This window comes from Conger conger, chromosome 10, assembly GCF_963514075.1.
Source record: "Conger conger chromosome 10, fConCon1.1, whole genome shotgun sequence".
NCBI classification, from domain to species: Eukaryota; Metazoa; Chordata; class Actinopteri; order Anguilliformes; family Congridae; genus Conger; species Conger conger.
In genome coordinates this window covers 30,059,085-30,085,896 of record NC_083769.1, presented here as the reverse complement: position 1 = coordinate 30,085,896, position 26,812 = coordinate 30,059,085, and the positions used below count along the sequence as shown (strand labels likewise).

Sequence of the window (26,812 nt, the reverse complement as noted above, 5' to 3'; positions counted from 1 at the left end):
AATGTCTCGCTTTTTATCAGTCGGCCTACCTGCACCGACATACTGCGTGTCTGTAGTGCTAGTAATCCATCAAGGTATTTATTTTCGGTTGTGCGTTAAGGGGGGCGTGAAAGATACGCTCGATTCGTATAGGTTATCTAATTTCACCATCGAAATTCATTTGACTAGTAACTTCCAAAGGGTTCAAGAAAGTGAGGGCAAACCCATCTGTTGCCCCGCAGTCGTCCCCCTCCGCCTAGTTCTCCTCTCCTCTCCTCAGCTTAACCCCCCCACCCCCTTTCGATAGTGTGCAACTGAGTTCAGCCCCTTCAGCTGGAGACTCGGGTTTATCTGGATTCAAAGTCCTCGCATTCGGGAGCTTTGCGTTGCAAGGTGAAGAACTGTCCATCACACGCCCGGGGAAAGCAAGCAAAAATCAGCTGAGAGAGGGACGTAAGCAATGGCTGCGTTCTCAGCTCTTTGGCTACTCTTTCTTTGCCAGCTTTTGACATCTCTAGCACAGGTAAGGTATCGTTTTGAGGCGACAGGTTTAGCTCTATGTGCAGGCAAATCGAAATGCTGCTCTGCTTTGAATCTATGCTACGGTTTGGGATTGGAATGACAACAATGGTGGCGCTTGCATCGTAAGCAATTATTTGATGGTACCTATGTTGGTTTGTGATACACTTGTTGTTCCGCTATTTTTCTGTACAAGACCGGTTATAAAACTTGATTACAGGGATTTAGATTGTTTGATTATAATCAGACCGGAGCTAAGCGTGGAAATCTGAGGCTGTGAACCAGTGAATGATTGATGCCAAGTGTAATAATGTAATGCAGTCCTTCATTCGAGTGTGTAAAACCAATTAGCTTACCACACTTTGCCATGATCCGCGACAGCAGCAGGATTTTACCTGTGCATCCAAGCACTTTTATTTATCATATTACGACGTTTTGCACTTGTTTATGAAACGATTCTTGTGTGGACATTTTAGTGAATGTAGTGATTTCTTTCTTTTGCTTGCTGTAATAGTTTTATGAAATGAGTGATATGTTTGTTCTCCAGCTAAGGAATGTAGGTTTTTTTCTCCAGGAGATCAGTGGCCCGTATACAATGACACCTTTGTCCCCCCCCCAAACTCGCTGCTGAGAAGTAGAGATCATGGAATCTCATTCCGCCGCGGAAAAACTTAACTTTGTCTCAAATAAACGCATTGTTTTTAAAAAACGCAGGTTATTACATTTTTATTCACATTTTAAGCCGGGAATATTAAGTACTTTCCATGTGTAAATTTGGCAGTTATGGCATGTCCCACTGTTTAATCGTTTGTCTATTATTGAAACATTTACACTTCTGAGCTTGTTTATGTTTTATCGTGTTGTTACTGGGGAATAATTGGGTAAGGGGTGGGGCTCATGATGATCGCGCCTCATTTCATGTCCGTGCGTAATTATTCAAGGGGCGCTTTTTGTACCCAGGTTTTTTCTAAGCTAGGAAACTATCTTCAATTCCCAAGAGATCAAATTGTTGCATCATATCAATTCATTCATTTTTTTAAAAATTAATTAATTAATTAATTAACTCATCACCAGAGTGCATTGATTTATAATAGTTTAATCACGTATCCGTGTATACAATTCTATTAATATTCTTTGCTGATACCAAATCCAAAGTTTTTTTTTTAAGATAAAAAAATTGTTAGGCCTGATGAAATGTGATTATTTACATATAGTATTAAAATACAGCTATTATGCTCATTTTTATGATGTACAGAGACCCGGCCCTCGAGGACCACCTGGCCTGCCAGGACCCCCAGGACCCGGAGGAAAAGATGGCATCGATGTGAGTCCAGTAGTGCTTAGCTTTAGTTTGTCCAGCAGTGGCCTTAGCTGGTGACTTGAGGATGACCATACAAGGTTTTTTTTTTTTTTTTTTTTTTTTTTGGGGGGGGGGAGGGGTTTAAATGCTGCTTGACTGCAGACTAAATGGTCATTGTAGAGTTCATTGTTACTCTGCATTCACACAAAAGTGTATATAAGATTGTATTTTACTGCAGTTACCACAATACAGCTGTGGCAATAAATGATTGATTATTGATTGTATGTATCCAAATAAAATTACCTGGATCTAAAATACCTTTTTTGCAGGTAAAACATGTTTGTTATAAATGTCCCCAGTTAAAACAATCAATATCAAGGTTCATATTTTAGCTCAGACTTTGAGGAAATACAAAGTCTGGATTCCAATTGAAATCCCCATTCAGAGAACAAATATCTCAAAAGGATACAAAATGGATATAGATAACGGTTTCTTTCCAAAAGAGGGTTGTGGCTGCTTGCTGTCATTGAGGATAGCACAGTGTGTCCCCACAACAGAGTTATGGTCAAGCCCAGTTTGGTGTTATGGATTATGCTCGTCTCCTCCCCCAGACCTTAGTGCTTCATTACGGCATGAAGGTATACTTTTTGATTGGACTGGATACAAGGAAATGCAAAAGTTTATACAAGCTGTCTACGTGGAGTGGTTGATGAGGTGAAATCATGTCTAAGCATTCATCTAATTTCCTTCCATTCTGAGAGGGAACTGTTATCTGCACACTTATATCCCCTTTCCTTCAGGAACAGAAACCATCAAATAATATCAGAAACACTGCAGCTGTACGTTCATGTTGTTGATGAACATGATTATCAGGAACAAATGCAAACTTCTGATGAAAACGTTACTATTTTCCATCTCCAACTAGTAACTGTGACCATTACACCAGAATTGAGTTGCTGAAGCTTCCAGAGAAGTCATTCAAACTTTCCAAATTTGAAGATATCAGTTGGTGATCTGCCTCCTCCCCCAGGCTTGTTGTAGACAGCCATGTTCAAACACATGAGTGCTCAGTAGGGCACAGTCAATTGAGGAAATGTTTCTCTCCCACCCCCCATCACCACTGTTGACATTTTGAGCAGTGTTTTAGCAGTACTTCTTGAATTATCATGGAGTTTCAAGTCAAGTATGTTTCGAAATTACCTAGACAATTAAACATGAATTCTTATTGAGTTTATTGATTCAAATTATTACCAGCAAGTCTGTGTTTTAACAGACCACAATGGTTGGTAACAAAAGCTATGTTAATGAGATCAACTTAGAAGCCATCACATAAAGTGACTAAATTTTCTAACAAGCAGCCTACCCAAAATATTGTTGCAGTTGGCATTCATTGGAGCCTTTGGTAATGACTGCACAAATTCAGTGTTTCTTTAAATGTTGAATAAAGTATGAGGCTAATTCACTGTGATTTCTCATCCTATGCTGTCCTGATTAAAGGAGGCTTACAGCTGAGCACTTGGATGGAGATGTTCAGCATATAAGATAAAAATTGATTACTCCTAGTTTCATTTGAGGAAGGACGTATTATGCTGGTGGTGTTCTAGGATTGTCCGTCATTACTAATGTACAATACATGACCCTGATAGTTTACTGCCTCTGAGGTAAAGTACAAGAATAAGAAAAGGATACAATTTTAACCTTTACTTTTGTTTTGCTTCACAGGGTAAATCCGGCCCGCCTGGACTTCCTGGAAAACCTGTGAGTGTCTCACTTGTGTTCTTTGCAATGAGACCACTCCTGCTTTATGGAGTCAAATACTAAAACATGCAGAATGTTTGTAAAAGGAATTAATCTCATCAATCAACAAAGCCAATGCATTTTATTTTCAGCCCTTTTACCGTAACATTTTTCTCACTGGATTTCATTCTAGGGGCCGAAAGGAAAAGCAGCGGAGGCTGGGGGCCCAGGAGGTGCAGGATTGCCTGGACTTCCGGGAGTGGACGTAAGTCACTTATTCCCACAGTTTCACCATTGTGTCTGACAAACTGTGTGATTGAACAAAGGTGCACAGTGTTCATTGGGCAATTCAAGAAACAAGTAGTATATCCAAATGTAGCTTTTATTCTCAAACCCAACATGCACCAACTGCTATGTGTTCAAAGAAATTAATGTTTGTTCCCGTTGTGCTGACTGTAATGTGTTTACAATGTCATGTCCCCAGATGGCACTGTGTGCTAAATGAACAGCCAGTATTATAAAAGGACATTTTTAATGCAAAGCAGTACCTTTTTTCATGAAATGTATGATTATAAAATGCACCACTTGCCACCATTATACTAGAGTGATGGTAGAAATGGAAACCAAACAGCCTTCGTGGTTTTATTTTCTTTATTATCAGGGTCTGACTGGTCCTGATGGCCCAGCGGGGAAAGATGGGCCACCAGGAGTAAGAGTGAGTATCAACTAAATTTGACAAAAAAAGACTTTGTTAAATCTTGCACACAGACATAATGTAAATCTATGTAAATAAAAATGTTACTGTGTTGACTATAAGACTTCAAAGAGTGACTTCCAAGGTAAGGTTAAAGCAGGCTGAGGCAAATCTAGGGGCAGAGACTAAGATTGGAGTGGATTAGGAGAGCTGCAGTCTCTACATGCCCAGGCTGTGGCACTGTTGCTTGAGATCCACTGTCAGGTTGGATTTGCTGAGCTGTTGTGAGTTTTGGGAATGTTCTTAATTAGAAATTGGAGACTTTAAATTGGATTTAGTTAGCAGTGGCTAGAGATGTTATAATCTCCTTTGGAATGCACATTCTCCCCCTGTACAACCCTGAAGGGAAACAATGCATTTTTACCCAACGCTGATGTACATTAAAAGTTACAATATACATGAGCCTGTAGAGCAGTGCTACTTAACTCCATGTCCTGCGGGCCGCAGTGTCTGCAGGCATTGCTCCGACCGTGCGCTACATCAACTGATTTCACAAATTCACTTATGAACCAAGCAGTTAGAATAATCAATGAAATCAGGTGGTCTAGAACACAGTCGGAGCAATACCAGCAAACACTGCAGCCTGCAGAACATGGAGATGGAGTAGGCACTGCTGTAGAGGGTGGAAATGCTAAAATAGATCAGTGTTTGCATCAGGTAAATCAATCTTTGTAGTTTACGATGGCTATACAGCCTATGTGCTTGTTATTAATTAGATATTATAATGTGGTATAAACATTTTACTAATACAAATATATGCCAATGCAAATTTACCAATTTCACCTCATCACACTTTGTAGAGTATTTCAGCGCAGTCATAACTGTTCCCAGTAGATTCTGCCCACACCATTCATCATTGAGTATAAGCTTGGCTGAAGGTGAGAAAATAAAGCATGGCTCACATACTGTTCTTGGCAATGTGTCATTCTGCTGTGGCCTAATGCTCCACTGAGTAATTCACTCACAAACATTGGCCTTGAGCTCCTGTATCACCTCCATGTTAAGTTCACAAATGAAATTGATAAAAACATGGATTGTTACCGGATGCTAGGATAACCCTTTGGATTAAATGCTTCATAAAGGCACTGGATTGAATGCTAAGCTGGGAGGCAGCGGGCACTACTGGCATAAGTTCAAGACACCATTGAATATTTTTGCTCTGGGTTCTGAATAAAACAAGTTTATATGATGGGGTATGGCTTCATTTCATTTCATACCTTAAAAGGCAACCTAATCAGAAATCTTAACTGGTTTGGTGTATTGGTTTCAAAGCAGAGAGATTTTCATTCTGAAAGCTTAGTGAAGCAGTTGGAGTTTGCATAAGTTCATTAAAATGTTTATTTCATAATAAAATTCTCAAGATATCTCAGCTTTGAAATTTTGTGTTTGGTGTTTTCACAAACATGGTTAAGATTAAAGTAAGAAAAAAGCTTGTTAAAACAGGATTTATGCAGGAATGAAAGATTTAACTGCACAGTGTGCATCCTCATAATAAATTAATTGAGGAATGTTCTGTTCCAAAGTTGAAGTTTGCACAATTGGAACATATAGAGTTTGTTGGAACGGTTGTGCTAATGTATTCCGTGGGTTCCTCTTTCCACACAAACAAAACAAAACAAACACAAACACAAACACAGCTGCCTCTGCTTCCATTCCATGACCTGGGGGGGTAGGGGGTCATGCTGGGTCATCTTGACAGCAAAGGGAACTTTTTCTTAGTTTTTTCTTTATTTTTCTTCTTTTACAAAAAAACATGTTACCCATAGTCACATTCATTGTCTCTGTTCATGCCATGACTTGCTGTTCTAACAGTTAAATCTTGATATGTAGCATTCACTCAATGTAATTGTTACCTCAAAAAACAAGTGAAATTAAAATCACAAAATAAAAAGATTAATACAGTATGTTTGCTGCGTAGCCAGGAGGCTATCTTTCCTTTTATATAATGATGTATTCAAAGTTTACAGTATGTACAGGTTTATCCTTCTGACATGATTACTCCACATTTCTTTGAGAATGTATTGCATGCAGGGTAATTATTTTCATAAGTTACACTATAAGGCTACCGATTTTGTAAAATGCTCTGCTGTGTTTCCAGGGCGACGCCGGACCACCTGGCCCAGCTGGACCTCCTGTAAGTATTGTACCTGCTCACAGTCATCTCCCACAAGCAGATACTGAACCCAAAATGATATTGTAACTCAATTTTAAATGCTCAAAACCTTGTAGACTATATATTTATAAAATATTGAGTCCTTTATTACTTCATTGTTATGTGTGTATATAGAAGAGAGGCCAAAATATTTGCTGCAAAGTTTTTATATGAACACATTGCAATTCTAAATGTCTAATATTAGAACTACAAAAGCATATTGGAAATGTTTCCCCTCTGTGTGACAGACAAACTGACCGTATGGTACGTTTTGTTTTACTGTATGTATTTTATGTCCAAGTGATGTCTTAAAATACCTTCCACTATCTTCCTTAGGGCAGAGGGAGACCAGGAGCCCCAGTGAGTATAAACTGCAGAAGGACTTGATGCAAACTTCATGCAGGATGACCTGAGATGCAACTTTTATATCTAGGGATGCACCAATACCACTCTCAGATTTGCCCCCGCCCATATCGACCGATGCTGATTGTTTAAAAAATATTAGTACAAATTCAGCTTTTCAGATATGCCTACACAGATAATAAAGTCATGTCATGTAAGAGTCAATTTGTCTTTACAGTGTGTAGTATCATCCCCTTAACTGGGCTTATATTAAGAAATTAACAGCAATTGAGAGAAATTCCACACAGCCTGCTTTTGGCTGATGTGCATATAACAACACTCTCCAGAACTTTCTTTTAGGAATGAAATGGTCAATTTAAAGACTTTGCTCATATTTCCTGTTGCCTATTACTCAATCGGGTTCAATGATTTGTTGTAGAAAATACCGGCTGATCTAATTGTACATTTTATAGCTCAAATAGGCCTTCGGGATTCAGATTCTCTATATTTTGGTGCATCCCAAATCATAATAAATAAGTTCTAAAATGATACAGTACAGCATCATTGTATGCACTAAGCAAAGACCACTTGGTGTTTAGACAAAGTTTGAGTGAATTGATTTGTGTTGACAATTTATGTAAATGTTTGTGAACTTTAATCTCTCTAGGGGCAACCTGGAGCCAATGGGCTGCAAGGCGGAGTAGGGCCACAGGGGACATTGGTACGTTCCAAACCTTTTCATCGTAATCCCTTCTTGTCCAATGTGACCACAACAGACCTAAGATCTTCTCTCAAAGTATTACTAATGGGATTACTTTTATTTGTTCTTTCCTTGTGCATGTAAGAGACACAAATTCTTCTTTGTTTCCTCTACTAAGTTTGAACCACTGCATTATGTTCACCTGATACTCTCAGCATCTCTTTAGATTTGTTGCAGTGGCTATCATACATCATGTACAACTAAAGAGATTTACCTCTCCACTGATACTGTGACAATTGTAACACACAGCCTCAATCCAAAAATATGGTCATTATAGATTGTGGGTGACACACAAAGATTATAATTACCCTGTATTGCCTTCAATAAATGATCCTCATTGTTTGGACCAGACGCAAAAGAGTTAAAGGGATTTGTTTTCAAGGATCACATTGATGAGATGCAGTTGGAGTGATCATTCATCCATGATTTTGTCTGAGCCTTTAATCAGAGGCGTGATGAAAATCCAAGGAGAAGCAGTCAGCTCTGATTGTTTTTACTTCAGCCCTCTGGAGGAATGGGAAATGTTGGGTTTGGGGGGGGGGGGTCATATTTGATTAACAGTATTATTCATTTTCTGTGTAAGTATTGCATTATTTGAAAGGCTGTGTGACAAGGAGAAAGGCTGTTTGGGTGTCAGACCAGGCTCAATTACAATTGGTGCTACATCAACAGTATTAAATCAGTATATACAGTCATACAATTTTCCATTAAAGCAACAGTGCGTTCTAAATGACATAATGAATCAAATGTTAAAAGTAAAAGAGGATGGAAATATTGCATTGATTAGCATAGTCTGTTTCACCTCTTCATTCATCTGTATCATGGATGTTCTTCTCGAATTGTGTTTTCATGCCACTGTACTTCCCTTTGATCTTTTCAGGGTGCTGAGGGACCCCAAGGACTTCCCGGCCTCCCCGGTCTTGATGGCCCCCCAGTATGTACTGATGAGTTGATGAGCAGCCTCTTCTTAAAATCGGTTTATTGACCTCTGCGAACGTTTCAATTTCTGAGTCATTGCAAAGCAATGAGCCCTTTGGTGAAAACTGAAAAAGCAATTTACAAGACTTTTCAACCTTGTCATGTACTTTCCTGAGACCCTTAATATTAATACCCATAATATTTTCCCAATTAATTTACTGTACTGCTGCCATCTAGTGGACTTACAATCTAACTAAAGTGTCGATGGTAGCAGCTCAAGTTCTATGTTGCCTCACTGATCATCATTTATAGACTTAAGTGTATACTTAAATACACCAACTTCAGTGCTAAAACAAAATGAACACTACACCTTCCATATTATTCTTATACTTCCTATATTATTCCATATTTCTCACACTGAATGGTTTCAGATCTTTAGACAAAATGTAATATTGGACAAAGGGAATCTGAGTAAGCACAAAACACCTTTTTTAAATGATAATTTCATAACTGAAAAAAAGTATTCAAACACTCAATCACCCCTGTGAAAAAGTAATTGCCCCCTTAAACGTCATAACTTTATCAGCAATAATTACAACCAAATGCTTCCTATAATTTGACATCAGTCTTTCGCATCATTGTGCAGGAATTTTAGCCTACTGTTCTTTGCAGAACTGCTTTCATTCTTACAAATTGGTTGGTTTTTGAGCATGAACTGCAAGTTTCAGGTCCTGCCACAGCATCACAATTGGATTCAAGTCAGGACTTTGAATAGGCCACTCCAAAACTTTAATTCAGTTTATTTTCAGCCATTCTTGTTTTGGATCAATGGGCCTCATGCAAGAATATTTCCTCATTCTTCTTCTTTTTTTATTTTTTTCATATGATCGGTTCATATGAGTGTGCTACGTATGAGCAATTTAAGAACAAATCTGTTCATATGAGTGGCTCTTGCATGAGGCACATTGTCTTACTGCATAAACACATTACAAATGAAATTACATTTCAGCTTCAGCTCACAGACCAATGACCAGAGATTTTCCAAAATAACTTTCTCGTCCAGAGCAGAGATCATAATTCCTCTAATAATGGCGTGTCGTCCAGGTCCCAAGGTATGATGTTCAATCTGTGAAATACTGTATTTGTGTTATGCCAGACATAAAGGGACCTGTGTCGTCCAAAAAGCTCCATGTTTGACTCATCTGTCCATGGAACATCATCCCAAAATGTATTTTCTGCAAATGTGTGATGAGCATTGATGTTTATCTTGGTTAGCAGTGGTTTCCACCTCACTACTCTCCCATGAATCTCATTTTTGCCCAGTCTCTTTCTTATTGTGGAGTCATGAACACCTGGATAAGTTGTGCTGTGCCCTTTGATACATTTTGGCAGGCTGACCACTCCTGAGTTGATCCACCACTGTTGCAAGTGTTGCATTTGGAAAGATGCAGTTAAACTTGAAAACTTACCAATTTGTCAGAATTAAAGCAGCTCTGCAAAGAAGAGTGGCCTAAAAAGTATTTCACATCACTGGGGAGTGGCATTACCTCCACTGTGATGTGAAAGACTGATATCAAACTTTAAGAAATGTAGCCAGTTAATCAGTTCAGACCAGCTCCCAGCTTGACATGGTTTGGCCAGCTATGTTTTGAAACAGCTGGTGGCTGGTTGACCAACTACTAGCTCAGACAAGCTATCAGCACTAGCTGGTTGACCAGCTTATACCCAACTAGACCAGCATATGACCAGCTTGACTAGCTCAATTTTCAAGTTGGTCAAGCTGGCTTAGCTGGATTTATACCAGAGCGTGTTATTCCCTTTACAGAAAATAAAAATAAATGATTCACTTTACACTTGTTTGACTGGAACATGGCCTACCATACAACTGTCTGTGATTTTGCACAGTGTACATGGAAGACAAGGCATGCTTGATCTCACACATCTCTTCTTGTTTTAAGGGTCTTCCGGGGGCCCTCCCTGAAGGCGCTGGTGAAGTTCTGGTAAGTTCCCCAAATTTGGCTGTTTAGCAATACCAGGCATCCCTAATGAAGATACAGAATTTGCAGGGGTTTTTTTCATAGCACAGACTTTCAGGATGCTGCACATCTTGTGAAAGGGTTGTTGTGGTGGACCCTGTCTTCTGGGTTGGACTGGGTTGGACTGTCAACCAGCTAAAAAGCAGTCGAAATTGAATTGTCTAACAAGTGCACAGTTCGAGAAACTGTACAAACATTTTTGTTCCAGGTTCCAGGTGTCTACAAATATGTGTGCCAAATAACACATACAAGGGGTTTTGCATATGCAGGATTATGTTCTTTCAACCTTATGTTGAAAGAGTGTCCTTCATGTTACTTCTTGTTACAGCCACATCTAAACCCAGCTTTGGAGATACACTACATCAAAACTAACTCCTAACTTCTCATTCTCTCCTGTAACTTTGCAGTGTCCAGCCATCTGTCCACCAGGCCCAGCTGGAGCTCCGGGCATGCCAGGGTTCAAGGTGATTCAGAAGACTGTCCACTTATCTGGATTTACCTGTCTTACTTACCACATCACTATTCACATTCAGAAGACTGTCCACTCATCAGGATTTACATGTCTTACTTACCACATCACTATTCACATTCAGAAGACTGTCCACTCATCAGGATTTACATGTCTTACTTACCACATCACTATTCACATTCAGAAGACTGTCCACTCATCAGGATTTACATGTCTTACTTACCACATCACTATTCACATTCAGAAGACTGTCCACTCATCAGGATTTACACGTCTTACTTACTACATCACTATTCACATTCAGAAAAACTCATTGTGTTTCTGTCTTCATGCCAGGGTCACACAGGACACAAAGGAGACAAGGGAGAGGCTGGGAAGGATGGAGAAAAGGTGAGAACGAGCAGTTTGGAACAACACAAAGAATTTTACTTTAACCACGTGGATTATCAGATGATAATCGCTTATACATGCTGAATGTATGCTCTGTGTAAGATTATTTACATCCGGGACAGTTGGCGTGTCCTACTCGAAAGTCTGCCACGTTTCTCAGTGCATGTTTCCTTGTCTCCTTGCAGGGCGATGCTGGCCCACCTGGGCCTCCTGGCATCCCTGGCACTGTTGGCCTCCAGGTGAGACACAATTTCACACAATTTGCTGATGCTACACACGGAAGATAAATATTTGGCTTTGGCTTTGTTTAGAGACTTTCTCAGATTGAACTGCAACCTGACCCCACATCTAAATGGAGGAGGAGTTCCTAGCTCAATGAGGAAATATGTCTTCTGTGACCAACATTCTATCAAAATACTTATGTTTGTAGGTAAATTAGCCAGTGCAGTAGTCACTGGGATTACTGTTCATATCAGGAAACTTGCTAAGTTTCAGGTGGATAAAACATTGATGACACTGTTCTATAGAGCTTTTATTGAGTCTGTCCTGACGTTCTCCATTATCTGCTGGTATGGAAACGTCAAAGACAAGAATGCACTTTCAAAAATTGTGAATGTGGCCAATAAGATAGTGGGAGTGAAGTTCAATAGTCTTACTGAGTATTTCAACAAGCAGGTGTTTAACAAAGCCATGAATATCTATCAAGATACAAGTCATCCTCTGTATACAGAATACATGTTGTTGTCATCTGGCTTACGATTTAACACTCCCATTGCTTTAAACAGAGGTACAAAAATTCCTTTATCCCTCTTTCTATCTAAGCACTGAATGCACACAACAGAAGAAGATAGCCTTGTCCATTTAGTGACCCCATACCCCAATCCACTACCTCTTTGTATATCTACCTTATATTTATTGAAACTGTATCTTGGTTTTAAATGACTCCGTTTTTAATGCACTGCCAATATTTATCACAACTGAACTATTTATTATGCTTCTTGTGCAGAATCTGTCTGTCTGTCTGTCTGTATTGTGTTATGCCTATTGTTGTGTGGTATGTGTGTGGTCCTGCTGCAAACAAATTGCCCATTTGGGACAAAGAATAAACTGAACTGAACTGAACTGAACTGAACTATCTATGGAATGGGTACACAATATGGTTTTCATATGTAGACCCTTTTCAACCCTTCTCTGGACATATTCGTGCTGACAAACAGTTTGGGAATTACTTTAGTCACTACATGAAGGAATACACTTCTGCTGCCATGTCTGTCTGGAAACTTGTACCTGTACAAATCCTAGAGGACAGGTACAGTGTGGCTTATTACAGAAGAGAACCTACTGTACGTAGATTTAGGGAACAGTAATAGACCTGGCTAACAACTTTCCCAGACCATTGAATGTAAAAGCAACCTCACTAATTCACAACCCATAACCATATAACCACACAACCACACAACCAATCATGAGACCAGCTGTGCGTATACTACCTTTTTGTATGTGGCTGTAGTTGAGCCATTTGTGAGATTATGGGCTGAGATTTAAACAAGGGGATTGTTGTTTCTTTTTAGGGCCCTCGGGGTTTGAGGGGACTCCAGGGCCCAATGGGTGCAGTCGGAAACAGGGTGAGTATCTCTGGGGCTCAGTCATTTAGCCCATGAACATAAGGCACAAAGCCACTTCTATCTCAGCTGTTAGGGATTTTAATGTTGTATGAGGAGATGGATTGCATGCTCCGCATGCTCCACAGAACACATGGCTATTTCAGATGACAAGGTGAATCTCTGTGGCATCCAGTGAATTAATCCATAATGTAAGTTGGAAGTCGTGTGCCACCTTTTGTACTTGATCCAATATTTATAAGAAACTAGATACTTGTTTATTTTGTTGCTAATACACAGTAGTGTGTATGGAAGTGTCTTTGAGTGACAGTTTTGTTTTTGTTGATCTCTTTCTCTCTCACTCTGTCTGTCTCTCTTTTTCTGCCCCTCTTCCTCCTTCTCTCCCTCCCTGTTCATTCAGGGTTTACCAGGTTTCCGTGGCAAACCTGGAATCGCTGGTGTCATTGGGAAAACAGTGAGTGACAGCCAAGGTGTCGGGTGTCAAACATATATTGGCTTAAGAAAATGGAGAATAAATGCACTGTTTATGTGCTGAATATACACTTACTGAGCACTTTATTAGGTAGACCTGTACACCAACTTTTTAATGCTAATATTTAATCAGCCAATCATGTGGCAGCAACTAAATACATACAAGCATGCAGAAGTGGTCAAGAGTTGCAACTGTTTTTCAGACTAAATGTCAGAATGGGGAAGAAATGTGATCTAAGTGACTTTGACCATGGAATGATTGTTGGTGCCAGACAGGGTGGTTTCAGTATCTGAAAAACTGCTGATCATCTGGGATATTCACACACAATAGTTTCTAGAGTTTGCAGAGAAATGTTTGAAAAACAAAAAACACCCAGTAAGCAGCAGTTTTGTGGGCAGAAATGTGTTGTTAATGAGAGAGGTCAGAGGGGAAGGACTGGTCGAAGCTGACAGGAAGGTGACAGTAATGCAAATAACCACTCATTACAACAGTTGCAGAAGAGCCTATCTGAACACATAACACATCAAACCTCTAAGTGGACAGGCTACAGCAGCAGAAGACTTAATAAGTCTAAAAGATAAGGCAAACAAATACCTAAAGTGCTCATTGAGTGCATGTGCATATTGAGAAAAATGATCAGTTGTGATTACAGTAATTAAGATAAGCAGAAAATGTCAGCCATAATATGAATAGTTGAGCATTTACTCCATCTGTTGTTTTCCATTCGCTTATAAAAATATTTTGTATTAAGCCAACATTTCATACACCAAACTAATGTTTGTATTTTAAGTGTTTGGTGCATAAACAGTGAGGCAGAACATTTTTGCATTCATCTACAGTATTTCTCCCTTTTGAAATGTATTATTTATTACATGTGTAACTTGATAATTCCAGGGTGATGCTGGAGAGAAAGGACCTGAAGGTTTCAAAGGGCCAAAGGGGGAAATTGTGAGTAGGTCAAAAATGAATCAATAACACAAACACTGTCATTGAGCCTTCCATACTGATTTATCCATGCCAGCAGCTTGTGTTGTTCTGTTTCCTGCTAAGGTACAGTAAATTGACACTTTCATGCAATGCTTTGGGCTACAGAATTTCTGAGTGGATGGATCCTAACTTTAAGGAACATTTTGTTTTCCTTTTAGGGCAAAATTGGTCCCAAAGGTGTTCCTGGGGGATCTGGACCCAAAGGAGAGCCTGTGAGTGCTTCTGGAGGAATGAAATGGGCCGAATGTTTAATTATGGTATCTGTGAGACAAACAACTAACAGCCTTTTTATCTGTTCTTTTCAGGGCATACCTGGCAGAGATGGGAAAGATGGCACACCGGGGTTAGATGGAGAGAAGGTGAGCAATGCCGCTGAACGTCTGTCAAAATGTTTCCCTCCTGTGGAAAATTATATTCCTCATTTAATATTGACGGGTTTCTTCTCTGCTGGCAGGGTGATGCCGGCAGATCTGGGGTTCCTGGTGAAAAAGGTCCCAACGGCCTTCCGGTGAGTTTATTTCATATTTCATATTCACATGGTGTTACCTTATCATCCCTACAGTACTCAGGGAGAAATTAAATGCCCAGAGTTACAGTAGGGCTTATGCTTTGCATATAATATCTGTGGTGACATCACCCACTCTGACTGAAAATGTTATTGCAGTTTCCTGCGGCAATAGCCTGGGTCATTTGACAAAGTGCAGTCATGACTTGAACAGAAAATAAATACATTCACACTATAGGTGAGACCGGGGATGGTTTAAACATTGGGTTAGCTGTAACACCATCAATTTGGGAAATAAGGGAGGAGTTGTGGTATCACTATTGTCCAAACCCATATTCTCCTTTGAGCATACAGGAGACGTTTGATGACTATGTCTTGGATGTTTTAAGCCCAATAAACTGATTTTGTGGTACATTTTCAGCTGTTTTTGTTTAACAGCCATAGGTGTAGGTATAATGGTTTAACTTCCATGGCAGTAATAAATAGTTTATTTGGTGAGATGTGATGCTTCAAATGCACACACGCACTGTTACAGTATATTGTTTTTGTTAAAGAGTTTTTAGAAATAAAGCTCTTTTATTTGGAAGGCCTATTCAGACATTATTTTGTATTCAAAGTTCTTGCGTAAATTTCATTTTGAGGGTCTGATTTAAGCAAATTTTCTGTTCTTGTTACATCCACCCCCAGATAGTGTCCCTAACTCACCCCTGTACTGGGGTAGGTTGTAACTGTGGCACTCTTTGTATTTGACAGTAACTCACACATTCTGTGATGTTGCAATAGATGTCTAAATGACTATTATTTGTGGCAGACAAATATGGGTGACATTTATATTGCGCCTCTATCCAAAGCGCTATATAAAGCGAATTGAACCGGCAACCCTCCGACTGCCAGACATCTGCTCTTATCAAAGTTTTAGAACTGTAGCATAAACACTCATTGAGTACATACAGTACATGTTGGAACAAAAAGTGTTACAATCATCCCCGTCTCCCCTACACCCATACCAGACAGATGTCCTTTGTTGAACTCGGTCAAAAATCTGTCACATGTCATTTTTTTTAGGGTTTACAAGGAAAGGCTGGTGGAAAAGGAGCTAAAGGAGGGGTTGTGAGTATTTTTATCTTTTGATTTGTTTAAAAAAAATATATAAACAACAAACAGAACAATATACAGCAAAGTTGCAATAGGTGATGACTGCTTCTACTAGATATACAAGATATCCTGACCTGAATAAAGCATAAGAGTCTAGTATCAAGATATCAAGTATCAATTTCCAAGAAACCGATTTTTCTTTTTTAATGGCTTTGTTTCAGCAATGTGGTGCAATATTGTGGTAATGGGATAACACCAACAGACCAAACACTACTTTTTAACTAATGTTTCATTAATTTATCTGTCAAGCTTCAATACCATTGGCTCTACAAGCATTATCTTGAAAATATAAATATTTTAATCTTTCATATATCTACATATTCAAAACTGTAAGTTGCATGTTCATAGCAATACCCATAAGACCATTCAGAAAGAATATATATATAATTGGAATGTCTACACTCCAGGACACTTCCTGTTGGTGCAGTCACGGTGTTGAAATCTGTGTCTGAGGAAGTTGTTGTCTTTTTCAGGGTAATCAAGGAGAGATGGGAGAGGCAGGTCCCTCTGGAGAGCCAGGTATTCCTGTATGTATCTCTTGGGCTTTTGTAGTGACTGTCTAGCCTTTGCTGCCATATTTATATTTTGGGACAGATGGTGCACATTTAAGACAATATTCATTCTGGTCTGAAAGGTACATTAATACTGCAATAGAAAAACTAGACCCAACAGAATATTTTAGTTAGTTGCCTTGCATGATTTTGTCCTGCCTTAATTAAATGCACAATTAATATGGTTATCATGCAAATGCACTGATTACTTGGGAAATGTCAAAATATAATTGAAATGTAACCCTCAGTATCAATGTAATTTCTGTTAAAATTATTCCCAAAATAGCATATGACCCCAACTAGATTTTGCCTGCTATAAATATACACTATATTCTATAATCCAAGAAGGTTATTGTTCCAAGAATTGTTAGTTGAATGCGGGTCATTAACTTGTCTCTGTGCCTTGATTGACTTCAGGGTGAGATTGGAGTTCCAGGAGACAGGGGAGAGGCTGGACCTAGAGGAAAGGCAGTAAGTATTGTCGCCAAGCATTGAATTCCCAGTATCATCAATAGTTTGTCTCCTATCCACACAAAGCTCAGGTCAGGGCCCTGCCAATGGTCCAGGTTGACTCATAGGTTTGAGCACAGTATTACATGTCATCATGGGAAACAACAGTCTTCAGCTGTCATTGATGAACTTAAAAAATACATTTATCTGAAATGTCAGATCATGCAAATGATTGTTCCAATGAGATGATTTAGGGCAGAGCTTTTCATGAAATTAAAAAAAAAGATATTGAAGTTGATCATTCATGTTTCACATGTCAAGATGGCTGTAAAGAAAAATAGTCGAATACATTTACTAGATTCATAGCTATGCATGTACAGGTATGTAGGTAAACAAATCAAAAAATGTAAGTGAGACTTTTAGATAGGCCATTGAATATGTTTTACTAGGGTGTTTGGTGGATGATAGATAGAATGGCAAGATCATATCCTAGTGTCATTCCTGAGCTGGACCATGCTGTGCTTCATTGAATTATTCAATATCACCACACTAATGCCTCTGTTTTTACATGTATAAGGAATGCATGTTTCCAGTAAGATATACAAGAACTAGAAATATAAATATTTCAGCCATGCCAGTTTTTTTCCCCACAGTAACTCACGTGTCTGGATTACACTGCAATCACAGAATTGATATATGAACACTGATTAATTGCATGTTTTTGTGTAAAATAATGGCAGTTAACATTTTTTTAAACATTGGTAACAAGAAAACTGGTCAATAGATGCAGGAGTACATTAACAGAGATCAGCCCAAATGTTTATGTTTTATGTTGCCTCAAAGGGAAATATAAGATTTCAGCATTTGGTAATAACGCATGAATTATCCTGCCTTATGAAGGTATACTGAGCAGTGAGCACCATGTTGCTGCCTTTAATGAGGCCACAGTGGCTCTGGAAGTAGGACCAGTTGTGTTTGTAGGAATCTGGAAAGGTGAAACTGTGGACAGTGGGGCCATTGTCCTCTGTGTTAGATCACAATCCCTCTGAAATCTCCGATAAGCTGGGGGTTTATGCACAGGCACAGTTCATGCACACGTTCTGTGGGCAGTCAGAACTCAATGAAAGCTTGCAAAGAGCATCCTTGAAGAAACAGACATTATAGCTATTCACAATGGCACGGATGTCACTAAATTATATCAGAAAGCCCACTGTGCCAAAGATTAAAAGCTACTATTCTTAGCTGTATGTTTTGATTTCTGAAGGTGCCAGTTTGCTGCAATGCGGTTTCAGTTTTCCAGGGTCAGGCAGTGCCATGTTTTGACTGGCGGAGAGACAGATTTTTTTTGGGGGTGGAGTTCTGGCGACAGTGCTTCTGTTGAGAGCATTTCTGATGACTTCCTGCTGTCTTTCTCACAGGGAGGCATTGGACAAATAGGAAACACCGGGCCTCAGGGTGTCAAAGGCTTCCAGGTCAGTATTTGTATTTGTATGTTTTATGCAAAAACATATTTTTATACTGTGAGGGTCCCAAAAACAGTGCAAATATTGTTTTTCACATAAGGCAGGCAGTATCTCTAACAAAATGAATCTGACATTTTAAGAATTATCATAATCAATCTGTGCTCACAAGCGAGCTCCTCTGAGCTTGAAAGTTTTGTTTGACCGGATACTTGTTTGTATTTTTAAAATTGTCTTGACTGTAAAGCGATTTTATGTTGTGAAGTGAATTTAGATCATCAGTGTGCATTGTGATTGGCAGGGTGTGAAAGGTGCTCTTGGGGACGCTGGTCTTCCTGGCCCAACAGGAATCCGTGGAGGATTTGGCGACAGGGTGAGTGGGGAATCAAGCATGAGATACACTGTACACAACTCTTCTAACCCGATCGTAAAGAGCCCCTTCGACTTGCACTGATTTACACAGGTGCATAAGGGGATTGATATACCCTTCTAAGGTTGTAATGTGCTCCTTGTTGAAGTAACAGGCACTGACACATATCTACTGTAAATAAAAACCTATTTAGAGTGTATTACTGAAAATATAATTCAACATGATTAGTTGACATGTCATTTTCAAGGAAATACAGGGACTCAATGCAGTGCCACATGAATATCCTACCACTGGAAATCAAAGCCTTCACACAATGTGAAAGGTTGATGATGAAATGGTTGATGATTGAATGATTGATTGAAATGTCAGTTGCTTGATTGATTGGGTGGTTGTTTGCTGGATTGATTGACAACTGAATTCAGAATCTTTGTGAAAAGCTAATACACCTTTCAATTATGCATACTTGACAACAGGGGTCCTAAATATACATAAAAATCAACCAAGAAATGGTTAACTGACTGCAAAATTCCTGTTATAAAAGAAAACTTTTTGATGCAGGTCTATGGTCCTGAGGCGAAAGAGATTTATGTTGTAAGTGGGCAGAAGTACGAGAGCTCACTCCGGCAATCAAAACTTGTGGAACGGAGAAGGCAGTGCTCGCATGCCAAGCAATGCGCCTTCTCCAACTCATAAAATGAGTAGAGCTACGCAATGTAATCCCACTGTTGTTACACAGTTTTTCTCTGTGTGCACAATGAGAACATGAACTCTGGTTTGCTCACTAATGGTAGCTTGTTAGCTAGTTAGCTAGATGGTTTGACAGAACAAAAGTTCTGTGTGCAAGCACCCGGGAGATGTTTTCTTGTAAATTATTCTTGTAATGATATTGTTCATAAAAAACATTTAATTTGATTGTGGCTACAATATCTATATTATCATATTTGGTAACTGTTTTATAAAAGCAGTAGCTCACTCTCAGGCTGTGATATATTGTAATTTTAACACGGCTAAGGACCTGCCGCATTCCCCTTAGCTGTGATAAAATGACAATTTCCCACTGCCTGCCATGAGATATTGCTCCATTTTACAGTGGCAATCTCAGTCTTCAGACATGAACCAAATGTGGTTTCAATAGAATATGGGCAGTCCACAACCACAGATCAAATAATCTGAAGATCCAAATATAGTTTTAGTTACATAATCCATATTCTTAGTAAAATTCCAGTAAATATCTGTATTTACTAGGCTCTTTCCTTTTAGTTTATACTAAAATGTATTAACAATATGGTATCTGTGAGTAAACCATAACCATTGATACAGAAGCACTGTCAACACCTGGTGCTGAAGACATGCATAACATCATCGCATAAAACACCCATAAGTCTGCTGAAGGGGAGCATATCTATGGTTGGACCATTATGTTTATTGCGTGGGCATTGAAAAACAACCAAGCAGTGTTTACCCCAACCAAGTGAGCTGGATCTGAGTTAGATTTCCAGGACTAAATCGTGATTTCTTGTTCTGTTCTAGGGTCAAAATAGAATCTGTTTGTGGTGAGGGAGGTTCATATTGAACTAGCCTATCTCAGTTGTCCAGTGCCTGCATCAAACACAGCGTTGTTTGAGTTTGTGTTGGTCCAACACAAAGCCTTGTACTGGTGACACAGCTGTGTCTGCCGGGGGGAGGAGTTCAAACAACGATGAGGGCTACAGTGCTACAGTAGACAAGTATAGCCTCAGTACATGAACCCTACTAACACACCACATAATACCACTGTGGAAAATAACCACATCTTACATCTAACCACATGACAATGCCAAGTAATGGGTGTTGCATATCTCACACTCTGTCACAAACGTCTGCAATACATATTAGATTGTGGAAGAGCACCAGAGACTGCGGTGAAAATCTGGTAAGCACACAACTACACAAACTACATTTTAGAATGTGGTAGATATTAAACACATCTCAGGTTATAGTAGTCATATCCAGCACATCTTGGGCTGCAGCTCAGAGCCCCAGTAGAGACCTCCTTCTCTGAGTGCTCTCTTTGTCACATGGGTATGGTATGGAGTAGGTGGGGTCTCCTTACACACCCTAGCTGTTTTTCATACTGAACTCAGGAGAGCGGCAGCACAGCCACCTCCTGTTCAGCCCAGTGCCAGAACAAAGCCTGCTTTATGCACACATCGCAGGGCCCACAGCACTGGCCTTGCACACAGTGAGCCAGGCTTTGATGCCCACTGGCTGGCTCTCACTGACTGTTGACTCTCTCTCTTTCTCACTATCCTCTCTCTCTCTCTGGCTCTTTCAGGGTCCAGTCGGAGCATCAGGACCCAAAGGGGAAATGGTGAGGATGAACGCACATTTCTTAGATTAAACTTGTGTACTCATGGCACAGGACTTTGAGGCCGGATAATCACATAAAGGAGAAAGTAGTACTATTAGAATGATCATGTAGCAGTGTTTTGGAGGTGCGGGGGGGGGGGGGGGGGAAGGGCGAGTAAGTGGGGTCATATAAAGGCACTATGACATTTTGGAATACATTTTCCGCTAGTGTAGAGGACACCAGTCAAGCCCTCGCATGTATCCCTACGAGTAACACACAGAAGGATTAATCCTCGCTTTAATTTCCTATGTAGGGTGTTGCAGGAAGTGATGGTCTACCAGGAGAGAACGGAGAACCGGTATGTCCATATTGTATAGCTACCCGTGTTCCTTTATTTCCACGTTCATTGTTTTATACAGTATTTGACAGTTTGGAAAAAAAAAAAAAATTCACCTCCTAATTTGGAAAATCAACAGGTGTGATTGGATTGCCTTAATGGGTTTTTTGCTTTGCAAGTAATCAGTTGTGTCACTCTACAAATTCAACATACTTCAATAATAGCATTCTGAATCTTAATGAATACAAGTGATTTTTCATATGTTTGTATATCCTTATGCATATCCTATATCAATAACCTGAGTGATTATTCTATTTTTAATACCTTTTTGTTAATGTATTATTTATGTGATTTTATTGAGCTGTTATGATAACATTTGCCCTTCAGAATGGTGCACTGTATTAAACAAATGATAAAAAATTATTGATAATTTTCTTTTAGGGCCCATTTGGTCCTGTTGGACAGAAAGGCCAGGTGAGTCACCTCTCCATGTTCATCTCCTTATTTAATAATCTACTGCAATTTTAATGCAGTTATGAGGAATATCATGCATCACACCATTGGACAATTGAATGTTTAATTTCCTAATTTGTGTGCAATGTGTGATTTAAGAGAGACACTTTTCGAACAAGTATGTACACTATTGCTATGTTCATTTGTATATGGAAATAGAACATTTTGTATGTATATCATGCATGGGTAAGTAAAATAATAAACACGAAGACCGGCTTATACAGGCTGCCTGTGAAAAGCCCCAAACAGCAGCTTGTGAACTAATTATGTGAGATTCCAGGGCACATTTTAGATTTGACTGGATTCATTATTGTAAAGCATTGCTGCTCCAGGTTTATTAACCTGCTTTCAGAGTCCCAAAGGGAGAACAGTAATTCTGTACCACTGCTAAGCTCATTGCAAAATTAATGTAATTACTGTGAGCGCTCTGATGTCTCTGGGCTGCACTTTACTTTCTATTGATGTCATTGTGCTGGTTTGCTCATGTAATTACCAACAGACACAAGAACACCTATTCACGTGTACATGCCACCTGCCACTGTGATTCGAGCATGTAATCACAATTGGTTTTCAGTTTTTGCTTTTTTTCATTTTGCATTGTATTCCAAAGCCATTACTTTCTTATGGCCAATTGTTTTTAAGGTTTAATTAGATTGTCATCGTATTCATCTGGAGACTCATCCAGGAGTTTATAATTTGCATCTGTGCTTTCCTGCAGTCTGGAAAGAGGGGTGAGGTCGGGCCAAAGGGTGTGGTTGGTCCCCAAGGAGAACTTGGAGCCAGAGGGGCCCCTGGGAAGCCTGGACTCATGGGCTTCCAAGGCGAGCAGGGCCAGCCTGGCATTGCTGGAAAGACTGGTGTTCCTGTGAGTACCCCCACTGCACCAATGGTCACTGTTCTGTCAGGGTTCCCATGGGGGAAAATTGCCAAAATGTCCAGGAAAACAGTTGTTGAAAATGAGTTGTCCTGGAAAATATTTTGAATCTCACATTAAAAGCTAACAAAGCTAACACAAGTCCACAACTACAATCTCACCCCCCTATAATTGCAATGTCCACATACCTGTTATCACAATCAGTATTACAGGTCACATTAAATATCTAGGAAAATAATGTCTTGAAAAGACTGGGAACACTGCCTGCACCCATTCTAGACAGGAGTCTTACTGGCCTTTATTTGACTTTACAAGCCAATAAGTGTTACTCATTTACATGGAGTAAATCCTGTTTGTTTGTTCCTTTTGCATCTATATCTCAGTACTGATAACATTCCTCATTCTTTAAGATTATGCTTTTTCTGATTTTATAATTTTTCTTTCCTACTTTTAGGGTAAACTGGCAAGTGAACAGCACATCAGAGAGCTGTGTGGAGGAATGATCGATGGTAAGGAACTACAACCATATCCTCCTCCTTCCTAGTCCAATTGATTTGTAGAATAGGTCACTAGATCTGAAGGCATAAAATCCTGATGCAGTGAATAATTTCCTCCCCACCTCAGACCAGATTGCCCAACTGGCTGCCAACTTGAGGAGACCACTGGCACCGGGTATGGTGGGTCGTCCTGGGCCTGCTGGGTCCCCTGGGCAACCTGGTGCCGCTGGCTCTATAGGACATCCAGGCAACCGTGGACCACCAGGCTACAGAGGGCTGCCAGGAGACCTGGGTGACCCTGGTCCCAGAGGTAAGGCACACAGCTGGCACAGAAAAGGATGGGCCCCAAATCTGGTATTGAATCTGAACCTAGTCAGCCTGGCTGTGGCTGGAAGCTCCACAGGATGACACACAATTGACTCCAGTGTCGCCCAAGGATGGGAGGGTTTCAGTAGGCTGGGATTCCATTTTGGCTCCCTTGTAAAATAGATGTAAATTTCAATGGGACTATTTCCTGGTAAAATAAAGGTAAAATAAAAAATATATATTAAAAAAATGCGATGTATGACAAATGAACTTATTTTCCTTTGTTTGATTGATGAGTCCATGAATTTCCATAAGCCTAATATCTACTAATTCTTTCCTCAAACAACCAATGAGCCAAAAATTAAGTATACAATTCTTCCTCCAGGTGATGTTGGTGAACCAGGCGACAAAGGACCTATTGGCAAGGCAATTGAAGGTCCCATGGGAGACCAAGGCTATCAGGGTATGTAAGCACATTGAATGTATGACGACAGAAAACTTTACACCATCCATTTCCACACAGCTCATTCCCATTCATTATATTATGCTTGTAGGTCTCCCCGGAGTGCTAGGAATTGTGAAACACGGGCGTGACGGTGCCCCTGGAGATCCAGGTGAGGCTGGTGAAGCAGGCCGAACGGGCAGCACTGGGCACCAGGGATCACCTGGAATCTGTGACACATCAGCTTGCCAGGGAGCATCGATTGCGGGGAAATCTTCCAGTCCCAAGAACCATTAAAACCCAGTGCCATTCCCCCAATCCCTTCCAGGAGAAAAGAGGAAGAAGTCACTGAAAACGTATTTAAAACCAAACGGGAACAACAATGATGAAAAGATGAAAAGAGTGACCTGACTGGGTATTTAAGAACAGACAGACAGTGGGGAAGGTAGGAAAAGGTAGAGACTTAATGCCATGACTCCATCAACGAAGTGGACCGAAGTCAAAATATGTAATTAATAAACCGGAGCACATACACCAGCCTTGCTCCAAATACCTTCAAAGAATTTAAACAATAACTTTACTGGTGCTTGTAGACATGTTTTATGTGTGTACAAATGTACTTGTTTCCCCCTGATGCCCTGCTTCCCATGTGACCCCTACAGAAGCTCCTCAAACTACAACTTGGATTGCCATTGAAGTAACTGTGGGATTGCAGTTTAGAGCTGCTTGTGTGAAGTGTCCTTTGTGGTTTGACCTGATGAGTTTACCTCACAAGAAGAGCTTGCAGATTAAAGGCTTTGAGAGAAATAGCTAAGCCTCAGTAAAGAAGCATTGTGTGCAACAAGAAATTACAAAAATGTGTTCAATTATTTTGTATAGTTCTGAAGTATGAAATAAGGCAATTTTCTGAAAATATGCAAGTTTTGTATTTTTAAAGTAACTTTTTCAAAGGTTTTTTTTTTTCTTCCAATTTTCCAGAATGTGTTTTATTTCTTCTTTTTAATGCCATAATTATCACAAGAATTTCCCCTTCAAGTGTTTAAAGAAATAAAAGCAGTGTTTGTGGATTTTCCAGAAACTGAGTCTAGAAGAAGTCATTAGTTTTTTGTGAGCTTTATCATTTTTACGAAGATCTCCACATCCACTATGTATTGGTGCTGTAACTATAAAATATACATGAGTTTAAATACTATTTATTATTTGTGGGTGACTGTTGTATGTACATTAATACGCTATAGCACCATGTTGTACAAAACATTGAATAAAGCCACTTTTCAGTAAAACATTTATCTTTTCTAAATATCAGTACAAGTCTATAAATTGACCAATCAATCAAGAAATCAAAATGAATGCCTTTAAATTGCAAATACAGTCTTCAAAATAATACATATCAAATAGCAGGCAGGCTGTTTAAATGCAACTTGGTTAACAGTTTAAATACTCTCCCCCAATACAGTGCCTCTTGGATCCAGGGTTGATTTGAATTTCACACTTTTGTATATAAAATTAACATGTTGTGCTAAAATGGAATATGATACCAATTATAATTATATTTTGTTTTCAAGCCTGCAGTATGTTACTGTGCACCTACTAAGAACACCTCCAGGCCTTGAATACTATAATGGTGAAACAGTGCCATCTTTAGATTACTTTCAGCCAAGCAATTGCACACATAATGTCTTGAGTATATACAAAAAACTTACCATTACTTGGTGGTTTTGGAAAACAGTGAATAGCTTCTATATCAGAACCTGAAATACAGGTACTACTATTGTTCTATGATGATACACATACAAAATATAATTCATCATTGCATAGCTTTGGCCAACACACTTTTGCTGATTGATGTTTCCTTTGCAAAGTGTGTGTTGATGACAAGATTGGACCTTGGTTGCATTTTAATCTAATTAATTTGTCCTGGCAGAAGTTAACTGGCTGCCTCACAATCACCATGCAGTGGCATGGAAATGTCTACAGCATACAGTGGCTTCAGAAAGTATTCAGACCCGTTCACCTTTTGCACATTGTGTTGTAGATTTAATTTTAAATGGATAAAATGATCATTTTTCGTATCTACAATCTATACTCAATAACCCATGACGACAAAATGTTTTAGCAAACCCATAATGACAAAGAAACTTTTGCAAATATATTAAAAATCTAAAACTGAAACTGTTATTTTATCCAGTATTCAGACCTGTGGTACTTCAAATTGTGGTCAGTTGCATCCTGTAAACTTTAATTATCCTTGTCTATAGCTTGACTGGAGTCTACCTGTGGCAAATTGAATGGATTGGAAATATTTTTAGAAAGGCATGCACCAGTGTACATAAGGTCTCACAATCCACACTGCATGTCAAGACAAAAACCAAGCCATCACTCTGTAGACCTCCCCCATACAATTGTGGTGAGGCATCAATCCCCATTGTGTCCCCAGGAGCAAAGTGGCCTCAAAAAATATAAACTGGAATAAGTTTGGAACCACCAGGACTCTTCCTAGAGTTGGTCATCTGGCCTGGTCAACTGAGAACCGGGCAGGAAGGGCCTTTGTCAGGGAGGTGACCAAGAAACCAACGGTTACTCTAA

General features: G+C 39.5%; 1 protein-coding gene across 1 annotated transcript; it reads left to right on the top strand.

Annotated features, from left to right (window-relative positions):
* Positions 1–372: 372 nt before the first annotated feature.
* Positions 373–25,488, top strand: col9a3 (collagen, type IX, alpha 3). The gene is made up of 32 exons (XM_061258470.1): positions 373–502; positions 1,754–1,822; positions 3,521–3,556; positions 3,729–3,800; positions 4,197–4,250; positions 6,388–6,423; positions 6,778–6,801; positions 7,451–7,504; positions 8,424–8,477; positions 10,420–10,461; positions 10,905–10,961; positions 11,303–11,356; positions 11,542–11,595; positions 12,928–12,981; positions 13,379–13,432; positions 14,345–14,398; positions 14,596–14,649; positions 14,743–14,796; positions 14,892–14,945; positions 16,008–16,052; positions 16,571–16,624; positions 17,066–17,119; positions 18,517–18,570; positions 18,860–18,931; positions 21,243–21,278; positions 21,571–21,615; positions 22,036–22,068; positions 22,826–22,972; positions 23,436–23,490; positions 23,606–23,788; positions 24,170–24,247; positions 24,339–25,488. Exons 1-32 carry the CDS (start codon positions 440–442, stop codon positions 24,521–24,523), a joined length of 2,034 nt encoding a protein of 677 aa, XP_061114454.1. The 5' UTR covers positions 373–439; the 3' UTR covers positions 24,524–25,488.
* Positions 25,489–26,812: the final 1,324 nt, after the last annotated feature.

Excerpts from the sequence above, each read along its gene's own strand:
- col9a3 (XM_061258470.1), top strand. The coding sequence starts at position 440 with ATGGCTGCGTTCTCAGCTCTTTGGCTACTCTTTCTTTGCCAGCTTTTG. Across the intron at positions 21,279-21,570 it reads CAGGACCCAAAGGGGAAATG|GGTGTTGCAGGAAGTGATGG; the intron begins GTGAGGATGAAC and ends TTTCCTATGTAG. Across the intron at positions 22,973-23,435 it reads CTGGAAAGACTGGTGTTCCT|GGTAAACTGGCAAGTGAACA; the intron begins GTGAGTACCCCC and ends TCCTACTTTTAG.